The sequence below is a fragment of the Condylura cristata genome, unplaced genomic scaffold (genome assembly GCF_000260355.1).
Source record: "Condylura cristata isolate star-nosed mole 26May11 unplaced genomic scaffold, ConCri1.0 scaffold00010, whole genome shotgun sequence".
NCBI classification, from domain to species: domain Eukaryota; kingdom Metazoa; phylum Chordata; class Mammalia; order Eulipotyphla; family Talpidae; genus Condylura; species Condylura cristata.
Window position 1 is genome coordinate 59,016,882 of NW_004567111.1, and position 25,428 is coordinate 59,042,309.

The 25,428-nt window shown below is 37.2% G+C and overlaps 1 protein-coding gene across 1 annotated transcript in view; it reads right to left on the minus strand.

The window, feature by feature from the left end:
• Positions 1 to 25,428, minus strand: part of SEPT10 (septin 10) — a 98,254-nt gene that overhangs the window by 51,965 nt on the left and 20,861 nt on the right. The window contains 3 exon segments of the mRNA XM_012723256.1: positions 5,217 to 5,412; positions 5,835 to 5,955; positions 10,379 to 10,447. Of these exon segments, the coding sequence (XP_012578710.1) occupies positions 5,217 to 5,412; positions 5,835 to 5,955; positions 10,379 to 10,447 (386 nt within the window).

Sequence of the window (25,428 nt, forward strand, 5' to 3'; positions counted from 1 at the left end):
CTCGCCGCCCCTGAGCCTCTGGCCTGTACCCCAGTTCTGTATGAACAAATAAAAAAATCTTTAAAAAAAAAAAAAAACACAAAAGGACCCCTCAAAAGGGCAGTATATCAATATTATCTCTAAATGTAAATGGCTTAAACTTATCAATAAAAAGACACAGAGATGCAGGACAGATTAAAAAACAGAACCCAACATTCTGCTGTTACAGGAAAAACATCTAACTACAAAAGATAAAAATAGATTAAAAATAAAAGGATGGAAAACAATTCTACAAGCAAATGGACCAAAAAAGAAGGCAGGAACAGCTATACTTATATCAGACAAAATAACTTCAAACTAAAGAAGGTTAAGAGAGACACAGAAGGCCATTATGATTAAGGAGACAATACAACATACATGCATCAAATGATGGAGTACCAAAATATATCAAGAAACTCTGTCATCTATGAAAATGTATATCAGAGAAAATACATACATAGTAGGAGAAGTCAATACACCACTCTCAACAATGGCCAGATCAACAAGACAAAAACTAAGCAAAGACACTAAAGCTCTGAACAAGGACCTGGACAACATGGGTCTAGTGGACATCTATAGAATACTGCACCCCCAAAAATCTGAGTACACATTTTTCTTAAATCCATGTGGATCATTGTCAAGAGTTGACCACATAATGGGACACACGGCAAAAATCAGTAGATATACTAAAATCAATATACCAACCATTTTCTCTGACCATGAAGGAATCAAACTAGAAATAAACCACGTAAAGAAGGCAAGAAACCCACATACTGCATGGAGACTGAAATCTATTGGATCAATGAGGAGATCAAAGAAGAAGAAATTAAAAAATACCTGGAGAAGAATACCAATGAGGACACAAGTCTCCAAAACTTATGGGACACATTGAAAGCAGTTAAAAGAGGAAATACATAGCAATACAGGGTTACATAAAGAAACAAGAAATAAAGAAACAACCTAATCTCCCACCTTAAAGAACAAAGTAACCCCAAAACAAGTAGAAGACAGGAAATAATAAAAGTCAAATCAGAAATAAATGAAATAGAAGTTAAGAAAACACTCGAAAAAAAAATCAATGAAACCAAAAGTTGGTTCTTCAAAAAAAATAAACAAGATAGACTGGCCACTAGTCAGGCTTACAAATAAAAAAAAAGAGAGAGAAAGGACAAATAAACAGGATCATAAATGAAGAGGACAAATCACAACAGATCCAGCAGAAATAAAAAGAATAATCAGAGAATACTATAAACAACTAAGCAGGCCAATTACAAGAAAGGAAATGGAAGAAGTAATCAAAACCCTCCCCAAAAATAAAAGCCCAGGACCAGATGGATTAACAAATGAGTTTTACCAAACCTTCAGAAAAGAACTAGTGCCTATTCTACACATATTCATCAAAAAAAGAAGGAATATACCACATACTTTCTATGAAGCCAACATCATACTAATACCAAAACCTAACAAAGAAAACACACAAAAAGAAAACTTCAGACCAATCTCCCTAATGAACACCGATGCAAAAATCCTCAACAAAATCTTAGCCAACAGAATCCAACAATGTATTGACTGTGACGCACTCTCTGCCAACAGAAAGACGCCACGATATATCTTCTTCTGGACCCTTTATTCTTCTCCCTCTCGTGCGCGCCCTCCTCCCTCTCTCTCTCTCTCTCTCTCTCTCTCTCTCTCTCTCTCTCTCTCTCTCTCGCACTTGCTTGCCTCCTCCCTCCTGCCCCCCCCAGTCTGTTATGGCAGTTGCTTAAATAGCATTCATTGACCAATCAGAACACTGCTCACGTGTACATTGGCCAATCAGAGCACTGCTCACGTGTACATTGGCCAATTAGAGCACTGCTCACGTGTACAACAACCATATTTAGACAGGACACACAATGAGCATACATTGATCAGCGGAAGCATATCCAATAAGATTTAACTTCCTTATACAGGTGGGTGTTGGCGTATTTTGTTTTTCACTGGCTAAAGGCCAGGCGCCATTTTGGCTGCTGAATCATGGGGATTGGGGTCCCGGGCACCCCGACACATGACAAAGTGAGCTTTATCCCAGGAGCACAAGGATGGTTCAACATTAGAAAATCAATTAATATAATCCATCACATCAAATGACAGAAAAATAAAAACCACGTAATCATATCAATAGATTCGGAGAAGGCTTTCGACAAAGTTCAACATCCTTATGTTAAAGGCCCTCAAAATCCTCAGAATAGAAGGAACAAACCTCAGCATGATAAAAGCCAGGTATGACAAACCCACAGTAAGTATTATCCTCAATGGAGAAAAGCTGAAAGCCTTTCCTTTGAGATCAGGAACAAGACATGGGTGTCCACTATCACCACTGCTCTTCAACATAACACTGGAAGTTCTAGCCAGAGCAAAAGACAGGGAAAAGACATGAGTTTCTTGGTGTCTTCTTGTATTTTTTTTTTAAACAGTGTTTCATAGTTTCCTTGTGCCTCCTTTATTTGGTTGATTCCTAGGTATTTGATTCTTTTTGTTTTATTGAAAAAGGGATGGTTTTCTTTTTTTTCTGCTTGTTCTGATTGGTTGTTCATACTGATGCCTCTGACTTTGTGTGTTGATTTTCTATTCTACCTTACTAAACTAGCTGATTGTTAGGATTAGTTTCTCTATGTTGATTTTCTATTCTACCTTACTAAACTGGCTGATTGTTAGGATTAGTTTCTCTATGGAGTTTTCAAGGTTTTCCATGTAAATTAACATTCTGTCTGCAAATAAGGACAGGTTTATGGGCAGCTAATCTTTGACAAAGGAGCAAAGAAGATACAATGGAACAAAGAAAGTTTGTTCAGCAAATGGTGCTGTGAAAACTGGGAAGCTATGTGCAAAATAATGAAACTAGATCACTATCTCACACCATACACAAAAATCAACTCAAAGTGGATTAAAGACCTAGACATAAGAATGGAAACCATAAAATACCTGGAAGCAAAGATGGGGTGAAACACTACATGACATACATTTCAGTAGTGAAGGAAAGATAAATAGATGGGACTACATCAAGTTAAAGAGCTTCTGTACAGCAAAAGAAACATTACAAAACATTACAAAAGACAAAAAGATATCTCACTGATTTTCTCACACAAAACTAGCAATAAAGGATAAACACCAAGATATACAAAGAACTGATGAAACTCAACAAAAATGAAGAATCCCATCAAAAAATGGGCAGAAGAGCTAAAATGACACTTCTCTAAAGAAGAAATGCAGATGGCCAACGAGCATATAAAAAAATGTTGGACATCTCGTCATAAGGGAGATGCAAATTAAAACCACAATGAGATACCACCTCACACCAGTGAGAATGGCACATCTTCAAACAACTAGCAACAACAAATGTTGGCAAGGAGGTGGAGAAAAAGGAACTCTCCTGCACTGCTGGTGGAATGCAAACTAGTACAAACACTATGAAAAAATGTCTGGAAGTTTCTCACACTGCTAAAAATGGAGCTTCCATATGAGCCAGCAATCCTACTCCTAGGTATCTACTCAAATGACACAAAAACACTGATTGAAAAAGATACCTGTACCCCCATGTTTACTGCTGTCTTATTTACAATTGGAAAGACATGGAAACAACCCAAATGCCCAAATGTAGATGACTGGATTAAAATGCTGTGGTACATATACACAATGGAACCAAACATATACTCAGCAACCCAAAAAAAAAAAAAACACATGCCTTTTGCAGCAACATGGATGGAGCTGGAAAAGACCATGCTTAGTGAAATAAGAAGAAAGAAAAGGGAAAATACCAGGTGGTTTCACTCATAGGAGGAGTTTGAAGGACCAGGGGAGAAAATAATAACAATGAACAACTATATACCAGAGACATTTTACGGGGGTGGAATGGGTAATGGGATCACAAACTTTAGGGGGAGGGCAGTGCACTGGACTATGGTGATGGCACATGGCTGGTATGGTGATGGGAAGCCCATGGGGATTACAATTTAGATGGAAAAAGGCACAAAATGATATAAAAATAAACTATTATTAAAAAAAAAAAAGGTCACTAGACTTAACTATGATCACTGAAACGGGAATAAATGAGGGACATACTAAGCACTGCGATTGCTTCAGCTTACTACTGGGGACAAGTTTCCAGAGCACAGAACAAAAAGAAACCACATATCCTGACAGAAGATACTGAGGAGAGAGAAACAAAAGTTTGGTGAGGTAGAAGCAACACCCACAGAAAAGAGCTAGAAATCTGGAGAAGAGTCCCTGGGAGTCTTTGTCAAAGCTCTGATTTGAACATGGAAAATGTGCCAATATATGTGCACTGGGTTAGTTGTGGCGGCAGTTAGAATATTATACATTTGTCAAAATTAACAAATTGTACATTTCAAACTGTACATTTTATTCAATTACACATCAATAAAACTTAAAAAAAAACTACAAAGGAAAAGTAAAAATGCCAGTATTTTTAGATTATGCTTTCAGAAAATCCACACAAATCATTTCTTAAAATTCCTCTTAAAATTTTAAGGTAAAACACATAAATGTGCTTAAAATGCTAATAAAGAGAATCAGTTTAGCAAATACTTTCCCTCTAAAGCAAACATAACTAGGATATTACATGTAAAAAGGATATATATACTTCAAAAAGACTATAGTTTTATTCCAATCTATTTCCTCCTTTTAGTTTAAATTTCATAATCTATACTCAATTCTTAAAATCCCATGAGAAATGCAAAAAATCACAATATAAATTGGCAAAAAATGACAAAACATTCATCTTAAAACTGTGTAATGCTTAACAATACATCTACTTTGGTTAGAATTCACAAGCAAAAGTATTCACACATTGCAGATTTGGTCATTATTTCTATTTTCCATTATTTATCTTGCTTCCCGCCCCCCCCTTAACAAGGTAAGTCCTTATCCATAATGAGATGTATCAATTAGTATACACTAACTGGCATATTAGAAATATAATAAAAACAATTTTTCCTATAATAGACTTTAATAATATGATTCAGGTTATCATTAGATAAAAAAGTCAATTTGTTCACAAAATATTGCTTAATTATTATGAAAGTTAAAGTACTGAAAAAAGGTGTGAATTTCCATAACAGAAAATCAAGTCATAGGTCATAAAAGCAAATCTCTTGAAATAAGAAAAACTTGTTTTGTAACAAGAAGAAAACATGTACCTTTCTTCTTTGTTTATCTGATCCCCAAATCCCACTGTATTTACAATGGTCAATTTCAATCGAACACTACTTTCCTGGAGTTCATATGTCTGAGCTTTAAGTTTAACATGTTGGCAAAAATGTGAGGATTCATGTTCTTCAAAATTAGTATTAAATAATGTATCAATCAGCGTTGATTTTCCAATACCTGTCTCCCCTGAAACAAAACAAAACACATGTTAACAAGTGCAAAAGAAAAAGGAGGAAAAAAATTGAACTGTAAACTAGAATGGTTTCAGGATCTCAAATATTTTAAATTATCAAAAGTTGGGTTGGGTCCATACTTTAAATTATCAAAGGTTGAGTCCATGAAAGAACTAACATGCTAAATCTAGTCCACTAAAATAAAAGCAGAGCACACAAAAAACACGGTTAAGTTACTCGAACTCTGAAGACAGCACTGAAATGTTAAAAAAAAAATTTTTTTAAAGCACTACAAAAACAAAAAACTGACAGAAAACCTCATGATCATAGTCTCAAATTGATAATATACATATATCATTATATTGCTTAACACATGATGGAGATGAGCACAAGATGTATGAAGAAATATTTTAAAGGGAGAGTTATGGCACTTACCCACACAGAGAATATTAAAGCAGAAGCCTTGTTGAATGGATCTATTGACCAGTTGATCAGGCAAACTCTCAAAACCAACATGATCAGACATAGTTAAAGAACGAGTATTTTCTCTTTTTTGCTGAATGAAAATAAAAACAGCAGAAATGTAAGAAAACCTTTTACAATTGTATATACATCTGAAAAATAGTTTGTCAAATAAATTAGACCTTTTTCTTACATCCTTAAAAAAATGAAGTGAATTTTTGAGAAATCTGTGTTTAGATACTCAAATTTCTTACTTCCTTCATATGATAAAAGTTCAGTATTATTTATAACAGTAAAGTATTTGATTCTCAAAAGTAGAAAATACCCAAGTATTTACAGAACATTAAGAAAATACAGAACGTTAAGTTATTAACATGCTCATAACACATTTTTTAATTCTTACATTAAAATTTCAACTGAAAAAAGTACAAAGTACTTTTTAAAATAGTTACAGCTCCCAGTAATGGAAGAGTAACATGTCAAACTTACCTACTAATCAATACTGTTAAATCACTAGAATGTAACCAAAGTCAAACAAAGGAGGAAACTTTGAGAGAAATGAAACTACACAGAAAATGAGAGGCGCATTTTCTGGCTTTGCCCATAAGGGTACTCATCAATCACTGCTACAGAAAGAATATAAAGTTCAGGATATAAATAGCTGAGAAGTTAGTTGGAGACAAGGAAGACCATGAATGAATAAAAATTAAAGGAATTAAAAGAGGAAATTCCAAACATTACAAAAAACAGACATCCCACTGGTTGTGAAAAAATTTTCTCACACAATACTACCAATAAAGGATTGATCACAAAGATATACAAAGAACTGATGAAACTCAACAACAATAAACAACCCCATAAAAAAATAGGCAGAAGAGCTAAAAAGACACTTCTTCAAAGAGGAACTGAAGATGGCCAACAAGTATATGAAAAAATGTTCAACATCACTTGTATTATTGCAAATTAAAACCAATGAGAGACAATGAGAGACCACCTCACACCAGTGAGAATGGCACGCCTTAAAACAACTAGCACCAACAAATGCTAGCAAGGAGGTGGAGAAAAAGGAACTGTCCTGCACTGCTGGTGGGAGTGCAAGCTCCCACTATGGAAAACTGTTTGGAGGTTCCTCAAACTGCTAAAAATGGAGCTTCCATAAGACCCAGCAATCCCACTCCTAGGCATCTACCCAAAAGACACAAGAACACTGATTCTAAAAGACAGCTGCACCCCCATGTTTACATGGAATCAACCAAAATGCCCAAAAGTAGATGACTGAATTTAGTAGCGGTGGTACAGATACACAATGGAATATTACTCAGCAATCAAAAAGATAAACTCATGCCTTTTGCAACAACATGGATGGAACTGGAAGGGATCATGCTTAGTGAAATAGGCCAGAAAGAAAAGGAAAAATACCAGATGGTTTCACTCATAGCAGGAGCATAAAGGGCCAGGGGAAAAATAATAATGATGACCAACTATATACCAGACATATTTTATGGGGGTGGAGGTGGGGAATGGGGTCAAAAACAAGGAGGGGAGCATGTGCACTGGACTATGGTGATGGCACATGGATGATCTGGTGATGAGAAGCCCACAGGAAGTACAGCTGAGATGGAAAAAGGCACACAATTATGTAAAAATAAACTATTAAAAAAAATTCCTGGGCCCTCTCTGGTGAAGCAGCGGGTTAAAGCACAGCACTGAGAATCTAAAGCCGCTTCTCCTCATGAGTTTGATTCCCACCTGCCCCGGAGGTGACCACATGGTGTGGCAGACCTCTCCTGACCCACCCGCTGCTCAGCAGTGTACTTCATCGATCTGCCTGTTCTGCTACCCAGTCTGTCTCTGGTGAAGCCTCTCACTGCCCCTGAGCCTCTGGCCTGTATCCCAATTCTGTACGCACAAATAAATAAATCTTTAAAAAAAAAAATCCATTAAGGAGAGTAAAAAAAAATCTATGTCTTCAAATCTGCAACTGACTGCTGAACTACATATATGTAGAAAGAATGCAAATAGCTTAGCAAGGGGAAATGCGAATTGGAAGGAGGTATGTAGAGTTTTCAAGAGTTCCATCCTAGGGAACAGAATTTTAAGTAAGTTAAAAGAATTTGGAAACACATTAGGGTTTCCACTGAAAGCCTAAATGGGTACATTTTAGGTTCACATCCTAAATCAGAAATGCTCCCCAGTATAGAAGGAACAGAAAAATATACTTGTACTAACAAAGCCTATAATCAAGGCTCAACACAGTCACTGACCAGTCAGTAATACCTGCCTGCTACAACAATGTTTACTCTTTAAAAGAACAGAATGTAGAACCTCTACAATGTATATCTACAAAATTTATTATACAATCAAAATTTACAACATAGAAAGCCAAAAAACATGATAGCAAAAAAAAGTCAACAGAAGATCCAAATTTCCAAATATTGAATTGCCTGTTAAGAACTTTAAATATACTATTTAATAATGCTAAAGAAAAATATTATTCTTTCTCTACAGCAAAGACATGGATGTAATGAATGATTCGACAGGGAATAATAAAAGATATGGCAAAAGCTCTTAAGAACAAGGTAACAAATGAAAACCCTAGAAAGGAAAAACACAGTATCTGAAATTTAAAAAGTTAATAGTATATGGACCTAAGATCACACAATGAAAGATTAGTTCAGTAGTTATTTTCCAAGCTAAATATCTGTAATTATTCAATCTAAAAAATTTTCCCAACAAGGATAAAACAGTAAGAGGCTCAAAAACCTGTGAAGTGATAAATAGCAAATAATTGAATATACTTATCATTGGATATCACATAAAGTGGGGAGAGGTAGGTGATGTAAGGGAGTAAGGAAATATTTAACAAGTGACATTTTACCAAGATTTTAAACATGAGCTCAGAAATCCAAGAACTGCAGCAAACTACAACAAAAAGATCCAAAAGAACCCAGAATTAGGCACATCAGAGCAAATGGCTTAAAGACAAAGGTAAAGAAAAACATCAGGAGCCACCAGGTGGGGGAGAAGTAAAAAGTACAGTTTCTCATATGAAATCATGCAAGCCATAAGATAATAACAAAATAAAATCAGTTACATGCTAAAAGAAAAAATGGCAACCTAGAAGTCTATATGCAATGGAATAAATAAGGTATCTTAAAATTTTGAGAAAATTTATTGCAAGCAATACTCTACACGAAATATTGTAAATTCTTCAAAAGATGACAACAGATGAAATCTACAAAAAAAGAATGAAGAATGACAGAAAGGTAAGTGTGGATTGAAGAGTAGAAAATTTATGCTTAATTAAAAAAAGTCATTGGCTGCTTAAAGCAACAACAATAATGTATTACAAGATTTACAAAAACAGAAATAGAAAATGACAGGAAAAAAAGACAAGAGTCAAAATAAAAATAAACATTTGGACCTTAGCATATGTAACAAAGAAAGGCAAGAGACTTACTGGACTATAGAACTAAAGGAAATTTAATTATTGAATTACTAATTATGTTTTTACAGTTTTCATTTAAAAAATGATAAAACCCGCGGGGATTACAATCGAGATGGAAAAAAAATGTACAAAATGATGTAAAAATAAACTTTTGTAATAAAAAATAGAAAAAAAATGATAAAAAGTAACTGCTCAGAGATCTGACAGATCTCTGGAACTTTTATGTTCATTCATATTCCATCTCTTTCACCAAGTTAAATTACTCCCTCTTTTAAAACTCCCTGTTATATATGAATTACCAAATCCCTCCTATACTGTGGGTCTGCTAACCCTAGGTGGCTTATCCAGCCTCCATTTTAAGAGCCCAACCCTATGAGGTACCTTTCACATCAATTAAGAGTATAAAGCTAGATCACCCTGGGAAGGGTATGCATCATGAGGTATGACTGGGAATGCCCGGGGGACCATTGACTAATGTATTACGAAGGACCCCAGAAGCTGATCAGTGGAATACCTTATTGGTAAGACTGAAATCTGACTGAGGAGTCAGGGTTGATCTACATACAAAACTATCAGCAGATGCACAGTTCCACCTTATCCCCAGGTTCTTCTAATTCTCCTTTTTTTTTTTTTTATTTCCTCACATGATTAATGCTGTGTGATTAGTTTTACCAATAAAAAGGCCAGGATCTTGCTCTTCAGCAGCATCCTGCATTATGTAGCATGCTCCACAACTGTCTTTTTATCAGTGTGGTGATACTTATGCAGCCTTGGAAGCACTAACATCTGGGTACACAATCAGGAAGGTTGTCCAGCAAACTTCCTACTCTCACTAAAGAAGTTCTCTACCTCCAACAAGTCCTGCAAACCTCACAAAAGCTAGTATCTTCCTACTGAATGATGTGAAAGCAGGTAGAGTTTTAATGTTTCATATCAAGTAAGACAGACACACTGCATGCTCAATATTATTCCTCGCTGATTTTTTTGAACTTGAATGAACATAAAAGTTCCAGAGATCTGTCAGATCTCTGAGCAGTTATTTTGAAATCTATATTAAAGAATAACTCACTCTCTGTTCATCATCAGATACTTGTGAGGATATGCAAGTTGTTTTTGTTGCCATATGAGACTGAAAGAGCTGAAAGAGAAAAAAATAACTTAAAACACAAACTGACTCTAAAAATCCCTAAAACTAAATAAACTTAAAAAAGAATTATACAATAATTAAGTTTAACTTGTAAAATATAGAAATGAATCATATTTGTAACTTATGTCCCTTGTTGTAAATATGAGTGTAAGCATGTGAGCATAATATTTAACATAAACATTAATGCACTTACCTACACCCCCAATAAACTGCAGTTAAAAAAAAAACAATTAAATTCTCATTTACCTTTGGGAGACAAAAACTTTTTATAAAAAGACATTAAAAAGGGAAAATAAGCTACTGAGCTTAAATAAGCTTTAAAAATACAGTATGTGGATCTACCACATTCTTTCTGTACATCATTCTGTTGTGTAGACTACAGTATAACGACAGTCTATCTTTAAGCAGTTTCCTAGACATTAATGACAATGAACAACTTTGTCCATACACATGCCTAAAAGGGAGAACCTCATCATTGCAGGCACCATCCCCCCACACAGATATACCAGTAGCATTATGACTTGGTTTTGTAGAATGCACACAACCAATCTTCCCCCCTCATTCCCTCCCTGTACATTCCTGGTTATATATATTTCTGGCCTTCTGACTGAACCACTGCATATATACAGTGATTCTAAATCCTGAGTAACTAATTGAACACACTGTTCCAAAGTGAAATTGCTCCCTCAGAAGAAATTCATATACAAAAACATGACAAAAAGGACTGGTAATGACCATAATTTCACAATTAAAAAAAAGAAAGAAACCACACATATATAATAAGTGTACAAAATTGACCTAAGATTTTTGTATTTAACTTACATATGCCACACCATCCTCCCTCTAGACCCTAGCATTGTAAGAAGCCCTGTTAACTCTGAGCCACTGTGTGAACCATGTCCCTCTCCTATTCCAGGATAGAAAATTGAGAAGACTATAAAGAGCAGTGATGGCTATGAAGATAAGAAGATGAGAAATGAGGAGATCATTAAAATTGAAAGAGTTTTCAAGGAAGATAATGATAATGAACTGAGTCAAGAAAGTGGTGTAGCATCTGATCATGTGGCATTTAAATTAAAAAAAAAAATCCCTGAGCCCCAGAGGTAGAAAGAATTTATATTAAAAGAAAGAAAATAGTGAATATAGGAATTTGGTGGGGAAAAGGGTTCACTGGTCTCCAAATGCAAAGTTAGAAATGAGGTTAAGAAACAGATTAGGGAGAATACACGAGTAGCTGGCTGAAAAAGAAAACTTCAGTGTCAATCTAGAGAGTCTAATGTAGTAAAGGCAAGTAAATGGCAGGGAAAATATTTCCTCTCTGTTAAGAGTCTTAGGTTAAATAAACAGAGTACAATATCCATGCTCAGTATTACTTCTTGGTAGAATATGCTATCAGCAACAGCAGTGATGGAAGTATGGGAACACATCTAAATTAACTGGATTATTTTATGCTATCAATTATAGAACCTTAGTGAAAATTACTTAGTGAGACTAACTTTCAATTTTTAATATAATATAATATGGTTAGATTTTTTATGAAATGCTGCTTTAGTGAGCAGTTGGCTGATAACATTTGCTTTAAAAAGATTTTACAAAAATAACATTATACTCATGTACCATTAAATTTTCGCTAATAAAACCTTGGTTACATTTTTGTCTTTTGTGTTAAGTTCATGTCAAAAACTACTTTATTCATTTGCCACATCTGTGAACACCTGCCAAAAAACCTACTTAAAATCTGTTTCATACGTATTTTGATCCAACAATATACATCACATAAAACTATTCCAAAACCTGCTTTTATTTTCTACTTTTCTAAAGTTTCTACTAGTCAATTTTTCAAAATAAGGTTTGAAAGAAGACAGTTTTTCATAAATAGAACACTACTGATGATAAAATAACAAGTGGACAATAGTTGGGCCAGTCTTTCCAACAGTAAACCATAAATTTAAAAAATCCAGAATGCTTTATCCCTGACTACCTATTTAATATGTGCAAATCTTTAAATTGGATACTGGAGAGTCTCACGAGGTGTGACACATGGCCCTTAACCTTAAGCTCACAGAAATATCAATTCCTAACATTTGATCACAATATCCTTGTAGGAAGACTAACAAAAGCACTGCTCAAACTTGACTACATAGCTTTTTTCTTTAGCTTGTATTTTAAATATATACACACACAAACACATGTGTATTTTAGTCTATATACCTCTTAGCCAGAAGAAAAACTAAAACAGTACCTGTAATTCCTGGCAAAGGCATCGTACATAGGTATAGATGTGTGCGTGTGTGTGCATTTATAAAACACACACACACATATTTGCTTATATATGTACAAAGTTATAGTAGATATCATGACTCTAAGAAAAAAGTACCAGAATACTTAGGGTAGTTCAAAGTAGATCTGGTTTTCCCCCTCAAAATTTTAGTTTAGGAACTATGGACAATACAACAGACGTGGTGCAGATTTTTGTCCTTGGTTCTCTCTGGAGAAATACAGTATATAACCTGTTTCCTAACAACCTATTGTGGAAAAACATTTGATGATTCTTTAATAGGCACCTACATAATTTTTTAGCCCATTTGCAAATATTCATTTTTAATTGCCTTATAGTTTCTCTCTAGATACGACAATAAGCCATGGAGGAACAAAAGTTTTATTTTAGCTTCATTCTCTCACAGTTTTTAATCTTACAAAGTAAATCTAAGAAAAATCCATGTTTTTCAAATTGTGTCCTGGCCTTCTATGAGGTGTTTCTTGGAATTCTTTAGGGGAAAGAGAGGGGAGGAAGCAAAGGAGAAAAGAGAAAGGAGGAAAGGAGGAAGAGAAAGGAAAAAGATGGAGGATGGGGCAAGGGGAGGGAGGAAGAGGAAGAAGGAAGAAGGGGGAACATAGAAAAGGACAAAAATTGTGACCTGGGGTTCATGCTGTGAGTTTCAAGAGGACGGAGCTCTTGGGCTTAAAAAAATACTTTGAAAGATTCCACAGACTCATTTAAAATAAATTTATTAAATTGCAAGTTAAGGAAACATTAAAATAAAATTAAAGCTCGCCACCAATTTTCCTAATAAACAACATTACCCGGCCTTCCCTGGTGGTGCAGTGGGTTAAAGCACAGCACTGAGAAGCTAAAGCCACTTCTGCATGAGTTCGATCCCCACCTGCCCCGGAGGTGACCACATGGCGTGGCAGACCTCTCCTGACCCGCCCGCTGCTCCCCTCAGTAGTGTACTTCATCGATCTGTCTGTTCTACACCCCACTCTGTCTCTGGTGAATCCTCTCACCCTCCGCATCTCTGGCCTATACCCCCGTTCTGTAGGAATAAATAAATGTTAAAAACAACAACAACATTACCCTTTTCATATTATGTAGCGAATGACTATAGAAGGGGGAAAAAGGAATTGAACTAAAATCATTAAGACTGGGTAGTATAAAGCAAAATAATACATTTGAAGATCTCCTAAGTGCATGCCTTGCCTGAATTTCCCTGAGGACAATGTGGGAACTGGGCAGCTTAAGCTAATCCAAAATCCCATACAAATATTATCCCAATCTTATCATAACCTCTAACAACACAAAAATTAAAGGGTAATTATAAAGACCAACATTCAGTCTCAAAAGATCATCAAAAGAGAGAAGTTCTTGATAGTAGTTCATGTAAAAAAAGAGTAAAAAAGACAGGTTTTAAGTATATCATGTTGCTTAAAATACACATACAATCTAACCTGGAAATTACCACCCCCTTCCCTTAATTAGAAAAGGAGTATTTAGAAAAAAATACTATTATAGAAAAAAATACCATTCCTAACTATGTCATGTTAATAATATGGTGATGGCCATCTCTTCAGCAGCTTCTGGAGGTCAGTCAACCACTTACCACTCACATCTTCAAAGACTGCATGCAGCTTGACAAACTATCGGTGAAGAGTCCTCAGAATCAGTTAAGTAATAGTTCAAAAATCACTCTTTACCCAGGCAGGCCCTCGCCATAGGACTGAGCACAATAGGCATGTCAGAGCCTGACCCATTCTATATCCCACACACCACCCTAACAGTTATTCAGAGTACTCTCTCCACATGGTGGCCTGACTTGGTCAGATTTGCAGTCCCTCGAAGTGCTCTGCCAATTTATGCTTTCCAACTCTTTCCTTTCACAGATCTGCATCAGGACCTGAAAGCCTTTTTTTTTCCCCCCAAGCCCTGCTTCCTTCCTTTCTCTTAACAGGCATTACCTCTCCTTCCCACCTCCTATCAATCCAAAACTCCAAACTCTTCAACATCTACTTTCCAAAATATCCAAACAGACAACTCTAAATAAGTGCAAACCACTTTACACTAATCTGACATTTCCTCACAATTCCTGTTAGTTTTTTCTGATATGTAATTACCATTCGAAGATACAAGCACATTGCCAAACTGCTAAGAAAGTTCTAAGTTCTAAGAAAATAGTATATATTAGTGTCCATTTCATTATACAACCAAAACAGGATGTTAACAATGTTTAAGTGTCAATTTAATAGCCCAAAACTGGCATTTTAATATGACTTCTGGTATTCTTTTTTCGGATTACTTGCCTAAAAGTACATATTTCCATAACTCACCAATTCATGTTTCCACCCCATCTGCCTATTCTCTTATTAACAAGATGTTGGGTATAAGTCTATGCTTGCCATGAATACTAATACCTTTTCCTGATCTTTGTCACAGACCTTTTCAATATTCAGACTACATTCTAATAATCTTTTCCTTCATGGTTCAAGTTGAGACTTGATGGAAAAATAAGACTTTTTCCTAGTAAATAAGAAAGTAGAGGAATCAACATGTGCGAAACAATACACCATGCAAATATACTTGATATGACTGGAAATCTTCAGTAAACTCATTAACATTTAAGCCTGAGGAGGCCTAAGTGTGACTGCATGTAGGGCAGAAGAGATGAGGTCACAAAGGCAAAGTTGCTGAGCACCTTGACCTGCCATCTATGACTGCCACAGATGAAGTCATGACTGTCTTAAACCAAGGCAACTTGATAGATGTTACTTCACTACAGATGTTACTAGAGGCAATAAAGGAAGTATGAGATGAATCAGCACATGTTTGATGCAAATTTGAAAATACTGAGTTTAGCATCCCTATGGACCTTCAAGGAGTTCCTCAAGGAGTTTACACTTTATCACCCAACTCTTTAGTCAAGTGTATAATTTTTATACAACTATTGGAGACAAATAGTGGTTAAGTCTCATTGCTCTTGAAGTTTCCACTGATTCTCTAAGACAATTCTTCCATGCTATAGATAACACTAAAAATAAGGCCAATTCACTAAACAAATTAAGTTTACCTTTCAGAAAGAATATAGTTCATGCCATTTTACTAGTAACAGATTTCAGTTACGAAGGTCTTATCCCATTTTTATAAGTCAGAAAAAATAAATCTTGGCCAATAAAAATTTATACACAATGAGAATCTATCCTGAGAATCTATGGGTAATATTACAAAGATAAAAAGCAATACTTATGAAAATTAAGAAAAATGACGTGATCGTAAGTGCAAGTGTAATTTAAATCTTGCCAACACATTTACACATTTACAAATAGAAATTATGTATATAAGGAAGTATATACAAAGTCTGATTATTAGGAAAGGAAAATACTTCCTCTTCTTGACACTCATTACCACTTACATGAATTCTAAAAGACTGAAGAAGAAAAAGTATGTTTTCTTCTTCACGGTTCATGGCCGATTTGCACAGCCTCCTATAGTTTGACAGGCCTTTAATACTGAAGCTGGGAACCAGATATACAGGCAGACCATCAGGGAGAGAGGCTGAGACAGACAGCAACCAAGCCTTCCAACCCCACATTCTCTGGCTTCTCTTCTCTCTTTTTCTCCCTTCTCAGTCTTTTCTAACTGCCTGGCTTCTCAGCCCAGGTGTCCGTTTTCATATATGCACATACCCTTTGTTCACAGGCTTCTTGGTGTGGATTGTCTATAGTTATTGGTATGCATGCCTGTGCTCCTACGCACTTTTTGCAATAACATGTTGTCATGCATGGGCAACAAAACTTAAAAGGGAAGCAAAGTTGTAAGTGGCAGCTTTATAGGATGGCTGTGGGAAGGTGAAAAAGAGCCCAGTAACTCTATTTTCCTTTTTCCTTACACAATGTTTTGAGTGTCTACTATGTTCCAGAAAAAAAAAAAAAAAAAAAAACAGGCTGGATGCATATTTTAACAGAAAGAAAAAATCCCTTCCATTCCAGTTTAAAAAAGACATATAAAAATAAAAGGAAAACATATGCTTGATGTAATAGTAGAGAAGACAAGACAAAGACACCTGCTGTGGAGAACTCTGAAGAAACTATGGACATAAAAAGATTGGAACAACATATTTAAAAAGCTCCAAGATAAATTTATGCCATTTTCAGCAACATGGAGATGGAAGGGATTATGCTCGGTGAAATAAGTCAAAAGGAAAAAGAAAAATATTGGATGGTTTCACCTACAGGAGAAACACAGGGAAACCACACAAGGGATCGGGGGGTGGGGGTGGGGGGACAAAACTAGCAGTCTAACTGAACAATGCTGGCTTTAAAAATAGCCAATCAAGTTTGAAAGGCAGCCACCCTGAAGGTGATAAAGCAGGGCTTCAGATGGTACCATACACACTCCTCTGGACTGTCTCCTAGGCGGACCTTTAATACAGACCTTTGAGAATCTTCATGTAGGGATACAGACCTACAAGACAAGTTGAGATCTTTAAGATGGACCTTTAACTCTCATCTGCCTCACCTTATAGACTTACCCAACAGACTTGTCAAGACCTTTACATCTGATCTCTATTTCTAAATATCACCTAACTACTGCTCCTACCATGGGCCTTGCCTCCAACACTGCCTGCTGGCTGGCACCTCTGTGGCCTGAGCCTCTGAAAGAGCTGTACACAGGTGCCTGGCCCTCTGAAAGAGCTGTCTGTCATGACCTATGTCCAACCATCCCTAAGAGCTGTTTACTGCTTTCATCCTCTGGCACTACCACCTGAATAACTGCTGCACCTGGTACTGTCTAGCATAGCCTCAAACTGCTACTACACTACTGTGGTGCTACTGGGATAGCACCATCTACTGACTAGCTCCAGCTGCCACTGTGGGTTGGAGTCTGGTCCGCTCATCAGTGTGCCACCATCTCCAAGCTCTTGAATGGAACACCAAACAAGAGACACCACTACCTTGTAGAAACAACTTTTGGTTTGAACTACTCCTACTCTTTCCCCCTATTTTCACTTTGTTAATAAACCCTGCTGTTTGTTGCACTCTGAACCTGAGTTGTACCTTACATTTTTGAGCTCTCATGTGAGGCCCTAGAATCTGTGCTATCCCTCAACTGTTACAAGGCTTCAGAAAGATTAACTGTATATACCATGTAGTCTCAGAAGGGATACTACCAACCCCAACATGTGTTGGTAATGGGTTCTTGGGAGACAAAAAGAAAAAAACTTGTGGCCTTCCAAACCTCAACCCTATCTGAAAAATATTTAATCCTTAGTTTTAAATTTCTCTCCGTAACCACCCAAAGCTAGATAAAGAAGAAATAGAACAACTAAATAGGCCAATTACAAGCAATGAAATGGAAGAAGTAATCAAAACCCTCCCCCAAAATAAAAGCCCAGGATCAGATGGATTTACAAATGAATTTTACCAAACCTTCAGAAAAGAACTTGTGCCTATTCTACACAGACTTATGCAAAAAATCGAAAGAGAAGGAAAACTACCACATACTTTCTACGAAGCCAACATCACACTATTACCAAAACCTAGCAAAGAAAACACACACACAAAAAAAACTCAGAACAATTTCCCTAATGAACACCAAATCAAAAATCTTCAACAAAATCTTAGCCAACAGAATCCAACAATGCTTTAAAAGAATAATACACCATGATGATGGCTGAACATCAGAAAATCAATTAATGTAATCCATCAAATCAACCGACAGAAGAATAAAAACCACATAATCACATTAATAGATACAGAGAAGTGTTGGAGACCAGCTCCAACTATCGAGGTGTCTGGAAGAAACACAGGCAGGACCCTAAGATGGGAAGGCGTTGGCGAGCATAGATTCCATAAGGGGAGAGAGGAGTGGACACGAGGAAGACACAGGAGTTAGGATGGGGTACAAGTCTTCCTGCCATTCCCTCAGCAGATCTTTATTTATACTGTATAATAAGTAGTTAATTGCAATAATGCATAGGGAAAGTTAATGAGATATCACCATAAAACATTCTCAAGGACAAAGGGAACAAAGCACTTGTTTCTTAATATATTATGGTATACTAGATTATACGTTTTTGTGATAATTATCATGTGTACAGCTGTTTAGTTATCACTCAAAGGAAGAGGGGTCTGGAAAGGGATGAGCACATTAGCAAAAAGGTTATTAAGGGTCTTGGGGTAGTAATAAACTGTATTAACAGTGTTATCAGTGATTGTCCATAGAAAAGCTAGTGACTAATTCAAAGCTAGCAGAAAGTAGTTAGTGCTTGTTTGAAAAAGGAGTAAATTAAGAGAAAGTTGTTACAGTTGTGTATCAAACAACACCTGTGTAGTCAAGGTTACAATTTGTCCATGCTCTGGGAGCCTTATCTGAGGTTTGCTTTTTTATATAAAGAAACCAAGGAAGCTTCCCAGGAGATTTTATGCACTGCGGTCTTATCTCTCCTGGGGCTTGCCTTCTGTCTCAAGAGACAGAGGGATTTCTCGCCCTGGGGCAGCTTGCCTGAACCAGGCTGCTGCTTTATGAGGCTAAGACAATCCAGTTGTAATTTGATGGTTGCTCAGAATATTTTGATATTATGATTACACAAAAAAGAGAGGTCATAACAAGTTAGCAGTGGAAATTCTGATTTTTCAGAGATTTTTCCAATCTATCCGGAATCTGTCAGTCGATAGACGTTGCACAGATTGTGTCAGAGAAGGCATTCGACAAAGTTCAACACCCATTTACATTTAAGGCCCTTGATCCTCAGAATAGAAAGAACATACATGATAAAAACCATAAATGACAAACCCACAGCCAACTGAGAAAAGCTGAAAGCCTTTCCTTTGAGGTCAGGAACAAGACAACGGTGTCCACTATCACTGTTGCTCTTCAACATAACATTAGAAGTTCTAGCCAGAGCAGAAAGACAGGGAAAAGACATACAAGGAATCCAAATAGGGAAAGAAGTAGTAAAACTGTCCTTATTTGCAGATGATACGTTAATTTACATGGAAAACCCTGGAAACTCAGCAGAGAAACTAATCAAAACCAACTAAACCAGTTTAACAAGGTAGCAGGGTATAAATCAACACACAGCTGCCTCCACCTCCGTTGTCACCGCTGCTGCCACCGCCACCACCAGTAGATACTGTGACTTTTCTTGGGCTGTGAGACTGGAGTACGAGCTCCTGGGTTTGTTGAACTTCATGGGCTGCGTAGCTCCGGAGTCTAACCATAGGACCGAAAAGAGAGACAGTGAAAACTGACGCTTAAAGAGATCAAGTGAGATCCAGGGCTTTAAATTCAGCAAGTGACAGAGCCACGATTCAAACCAAGAAGGAAAGTAAAGATGCTGAGATCACTGCATCCAGGCTTGCACAGGAATTTAGGACTGAAAATGAAATAGACTTACATACTATGAGTTTCAACCCAAATGAGAACACCCGGACTCACTAGAAGGAAGATATCTGAGGGAGAATCGGCTATTAGGGAGTTACAATAAGAAACCCCCCCCTCCACTAACCCATGAGTGTTCAGGCACCTGAAAGTTTGGCAGGCTGTAGGAGCTGCTTTACCCCTTGCTAAAGCCCTGGAAGCGAAGGGAGACATCTCAGCTTGGTGAGTGGAGCCCAGGCTAAGAAAAGACTGCAGATCTGATCTGGAGCACAGGGCGCTGGGCAAAACTGCTGACTGACCAGCTCGACCAGCTCAGGTGAAGGCAAAATGGTGGCAGAGTAAAGATGCCGAGACGATGATGTCCAGGCTTGCACGGGAATATATAAACGTGGACTATAGACTTACACACTTACGAGTTTCAACCCAAATGAGAACACCCTGGACTCACTAGAAAGAAGATAATTGAGGGAGAATCAGTGATTGGGGAGTTCCAATAAGGGAACTGCTATCCAGAAGTGCCACAGACAGGATAAGTAGAACAATGCAACTATAATTGATCGGGGAATGCCCAGGCTCTAGGGCCACAGACAGAGGCATCCTGTTCATTCAGCTAGGTGAGAAGAACCAAGCTGGGGGGGGGGGGAGAGGTGGGTGGGGAAAGACTTTCAAGAGCGCACATAAAGCCTGGAGGGGTGGAGAAGAAAATCTGGTGATTGGTGAAGGGAGCAGCTGCAAGGCGTGCAAGCTTTTCACCCCACAGCATAGGCCTGGAGGCTTGTTCCCAATAGTAGTCACGAAAGTGGGGCCAGCAAGTTCACAAAGCCCCTGAGAAAAAAGTGGAGGGGGAACTGTTAAGAGAGAAACAAAACAGGCCAATTAACACTCCTCCAAGTGGTAGGGAAAGACTGATCAGGGAGAGACAGCTCTGAGTGGATAAAAAGAGCCCGGAAGCCTACTGGAAGGTCTGATAGCCTGCAAATGTTGGGGGTTGTGCAGAACTAGGACTCAAGGTATTACTGAACAGCCGGAAAATGTGTGAACCAGTAGGGCTTGCAAGGCTCACAGTGCCCAAAAAATAAACAAAACCATGCCTGACTCAACCACAGGCCCAGCTGCAACACTTCTAATGTACCCCACCCTCCCGGGATGCATCCAAGCATAGAGGGAAAACGTAACATGAGGTTACAAAGATCAACAGTCACCTTCCAGAGACAAGGACTCAACGAGCTACAAGAGAAGCTGAACATCACAAGAGACCCTTGAGCAACACTGGCAGAGACGACAGGCATAATTCCACACAGTAGGGGCTGGAAAAACAGGAGATACTGAGACAAAACAAATATAAAGGAGGTGAAAGTAGACATCCAAGAAGTAAGAAGAACAACAAACTATCATTATGACAGGAGAAATACAGCAAGACACATCATATTAAAACTACCAAGAATACAAGATAAGTAAAAGAAAATGAGAATGCCACAAGGGAAGAAACAAACTATAAAGGGAAACCGATGCAGATGACATCAGACTTCTCCAAAGAAACACTACAGGCAAGAAGAGAGTGGAGGGACATACTCAACAAACTCCAAAACATCAAATGCCAACCAAGAATACTCTATCCTGCAAAGCTCTCCTTCAACTATGAAGAAAGAATAAGGACATTCTCAGACAGAAACTCCACAATTTCGTCATGACTAAACCCCCGCTCCAAATAATACTACAAGAAGCCCTCAAACGAAATCCAGCAGAAGAATGAACAAGAACAGTTCAAAATAACTAATAAAAATACAAAAGGACTATATTAGCAAACGTAGGTACCAGCATATAAATATTATCTCTAAATGCAAATGGCTTAAACTCATCAATAAAAAGACAAGAGTTGCAGGATGGATTAAAAAACAGAACCCGGCCCTCCCTGGTGGCGCAGCGGGTTAAAGCACTGCACTAAGAAGCTTAAGCCACTTCCGCATGAGTTCGATACCCGCCTGCCCAGGAGGAGATCCACATGGCGTGGCAGACCTCTCCTGACCCGCCCGCTGCTCCCCTCAGCAGTGTACTTCGTCGATCTGCCTGTTCTGCTTCCCACTCTGTCTTTGGTGAATCCTCTCACCCTCCGCATCTCTGGCCTGTACCCCAGTTCTGTACAAATAAATAAATCTTTAAAAAAAAAAAAAAACAGAACCCAACGTTTTTCTGTCTGCAGGAAACACATCTAACTGCAAAATAAAAACAGATTGAAAATAAAAGGATGGAAAATAGTTCTACAAGCAAATGGACCAAAAAAAGAGGACAGGAACAGCTATACTTATAAATAGACTTCACACTAAAAAATAGACTTCAAATAGATTTCAAACTAAAAAAGGTTAAAAGAGACAAAGAAGGTCATTACATTATGAGTAAGGGGACAATACAACAAAGAAGACATAAAAATCATCAACATATATACATCAAATGAAGAAGCACCAAATATTATCAGGAAACTACTGTCATCTATGAAAAGGTTTATCAAAGAAAATACATACATAGTAAGAGATTACAACATGTCACTCTCCACAATGGACAGATCAACAAGACAAAACCTAAGCAAAGATACTAAAGCTCTGAACAAGGGCCTGGACAACATGGGTATAACGGACATCTATAGAATACAGCACTCCCAAAAATCTGAGTACACATGTTTCTCAAACCCACACGCATCATTCTCTCAGACTGACCACATACTGGGTCACAAGAGAAATATCAATAGATACACTAAGATCGAAATCATAGCAACTATTTTCTCTGACCATGAAGGAATCAAACAAGAAATAAAACATATGAGGAAGACAAAAAACCCACCTGCCATGTGGAGAATGAAACCCACTCTACTAGAGGACCATGGGATCTATGAGGAAATCAAAGAAGAAATCAAAAAATACCTGGAGAAAAACGACAACGATGACACAAATCTTCAAGGCTTACATTAAAAGCAGTTATAAGAGGAAAATATATAGCTATACAGGCTGACATAAAGAAACAAGAAATAACTCAAAGAAACAACCTAATGTCCCACCTTAAAGAGCGGGAAAAAGAACAACAAAATAACCCAAAAGGCAGTCGAAGACAAGAAATAATAAAAGTCAAATCAGAAATAAAAGAAATAGATGTTAGAAAAACAGTCCAAAAAAATTAAAGAAACCAAAAGTTGGTTCTTTGAAAAAATAAACAAAATAGACAGGCTCACAAAGAAAATAAGAGAAAACACAAACAGAATCATAAAGGAAAGAGAACAAATCACAACAGATCCAGCAGAAATTAAAGAATAAAAGAATTAGAGAATATCATGAACAACTATATACAAACAAGTTACACAATTTAACAGAAATGGACAAATTCCACATACAGACCAGTGGATTCGGATAGAAAACCCAGATATAAACCCACAGGCTTCTGGACAGCTAATTTTGACAAAGGAGCAAAGAAGATACAATGGAACAAAGAAAGTTTGTTCAGCAAATGGTGCTGGGAAAACTGGGAAGCTACATGCAAAAAAAAAAAAAAAATGAAACTAGATCACTACCTCACACCATACTCAAAAATCAACTTGAAGTGGATTTAAGACTAATACATAAGAATGGAAACCATAAAATACCTGGAAGCAAAAATGGGGCAAACACTACACGACATAGACTTCAGCGAGATCTTTAAAGACGGAGCACCCAATGCAAGGATAAAGACAGGACTACATCAAGTTAAAGAACTTCTGTACAGCAAAAGAGACATTACAAAAAACAAACAGACATCCCACTGATTGGGAAAATTTTTTTTCACACAAAAGTAGCAATAAAGGGTTGATCACGAAGTTATACAAAGAACTGATGAAACCCAACAAAAATAAACAACCCCATCAAAAATAGGCAAAAGAACTTAAAAGACACTTCTCCAAAGAGGAAATACAGATGCCAACATGAAAACAAGTTCAGCATCACCTGTAATAAGGGAGATGCAAGTTAAAACCACAATGAGGTACCACCTCACCCAAGTGAGAATGGCAACTCTTAAAACAACTAGCAACAGCAAATGTTGGTGAGGATATGGAGAAAAAGGAACTCGCCTACACTGCTGGTGGGAATGCAAACTAGTACAGCCACTATGGAAAACTGGAGGTTCCTCAAACTACTAAACATGTAGCTTCCCTACGACCCAGCAATCCCACACTGATTAAAAAGATACCTGCACCCCCATGTTTAATGCTGCTTTATTCACAATTGGAAAGACATAGAAACAGCCCAAATGATCAAAAATGGATGACTGGTTTAAGAAGACGTGGTGCATGTACACCATGGAATATTACTCAGCAACCAAAAAAAGAAAAGAAAAACACGTCTTTTGCAGCAACATGGATGGAGCTGGAAAAGATCATGCTTAGCGAAATAGAAAGAAAAGGAAAAACACTAGATGGTTGCTCTCATAGCAGGAACATAACGGAACAGGTGAGAAAATAATGATAATGATGAACAGCTATACACCAGAGACATTTTGTGGGGGTAGAGTGGGGAATAGGATCAAAAACAGTGGGGAGAGGGAAGTGCACTAGACTATGGTGATGGCACATGGGTGATTTGGTGATGGGAAACCTAAGGGGATTACAATTGAAATGGAAAAATTGCACAAAAATATGTAAAAAAAAAAATCAACACAAAAATGTCATCAGACTTCTCTGAAGAAACACTATGGGCAAGAAGAGAGTGGAGGGACATTCTCAACAAACTCCAAAGCATTAAATGCCAACCAAGAACACTATATCCTGTGAAGCTCTCTCCTTCCTCTACGAAGAAAGAATAAGGACATTCTCAAACAGAAACTCCACAATTTCATCATGACTAAACCCCCACTCCAAAAACTACTACAAGAAGTCCTCAAACCAAATCCAAGAGAAGAATGAACAAGAACAGTTCAAAACAAGGAATAAACATACAGAAGGACCAAAATGGCAAATGTAGGTGTCAGTATATCAATATTATCTCTAAATGTAAATGTCTTAAACTCATCAGTTAAAAGACACAGAGTTTCAGGATGGACTAAAAAACAGAAGCCATCATTCTGCTGTCTGCAGGAAACACAAAAGATAAAAACAGACTGAAAATAAAAGGATGGAAAACAGTTCTACAAGCAAATGGACCAAAAAAGAAGGCAGGAACTGCTATACTTCTATCAGATCAAACAGACTTCAAACTAAAAAAGGTTAAAAGAGACACAGAAGGCCACTACATTATGATTAAGGGGACAATACAACAAGAACAAATAACAATCATCAACATATATGCACCAAATGAAGGAG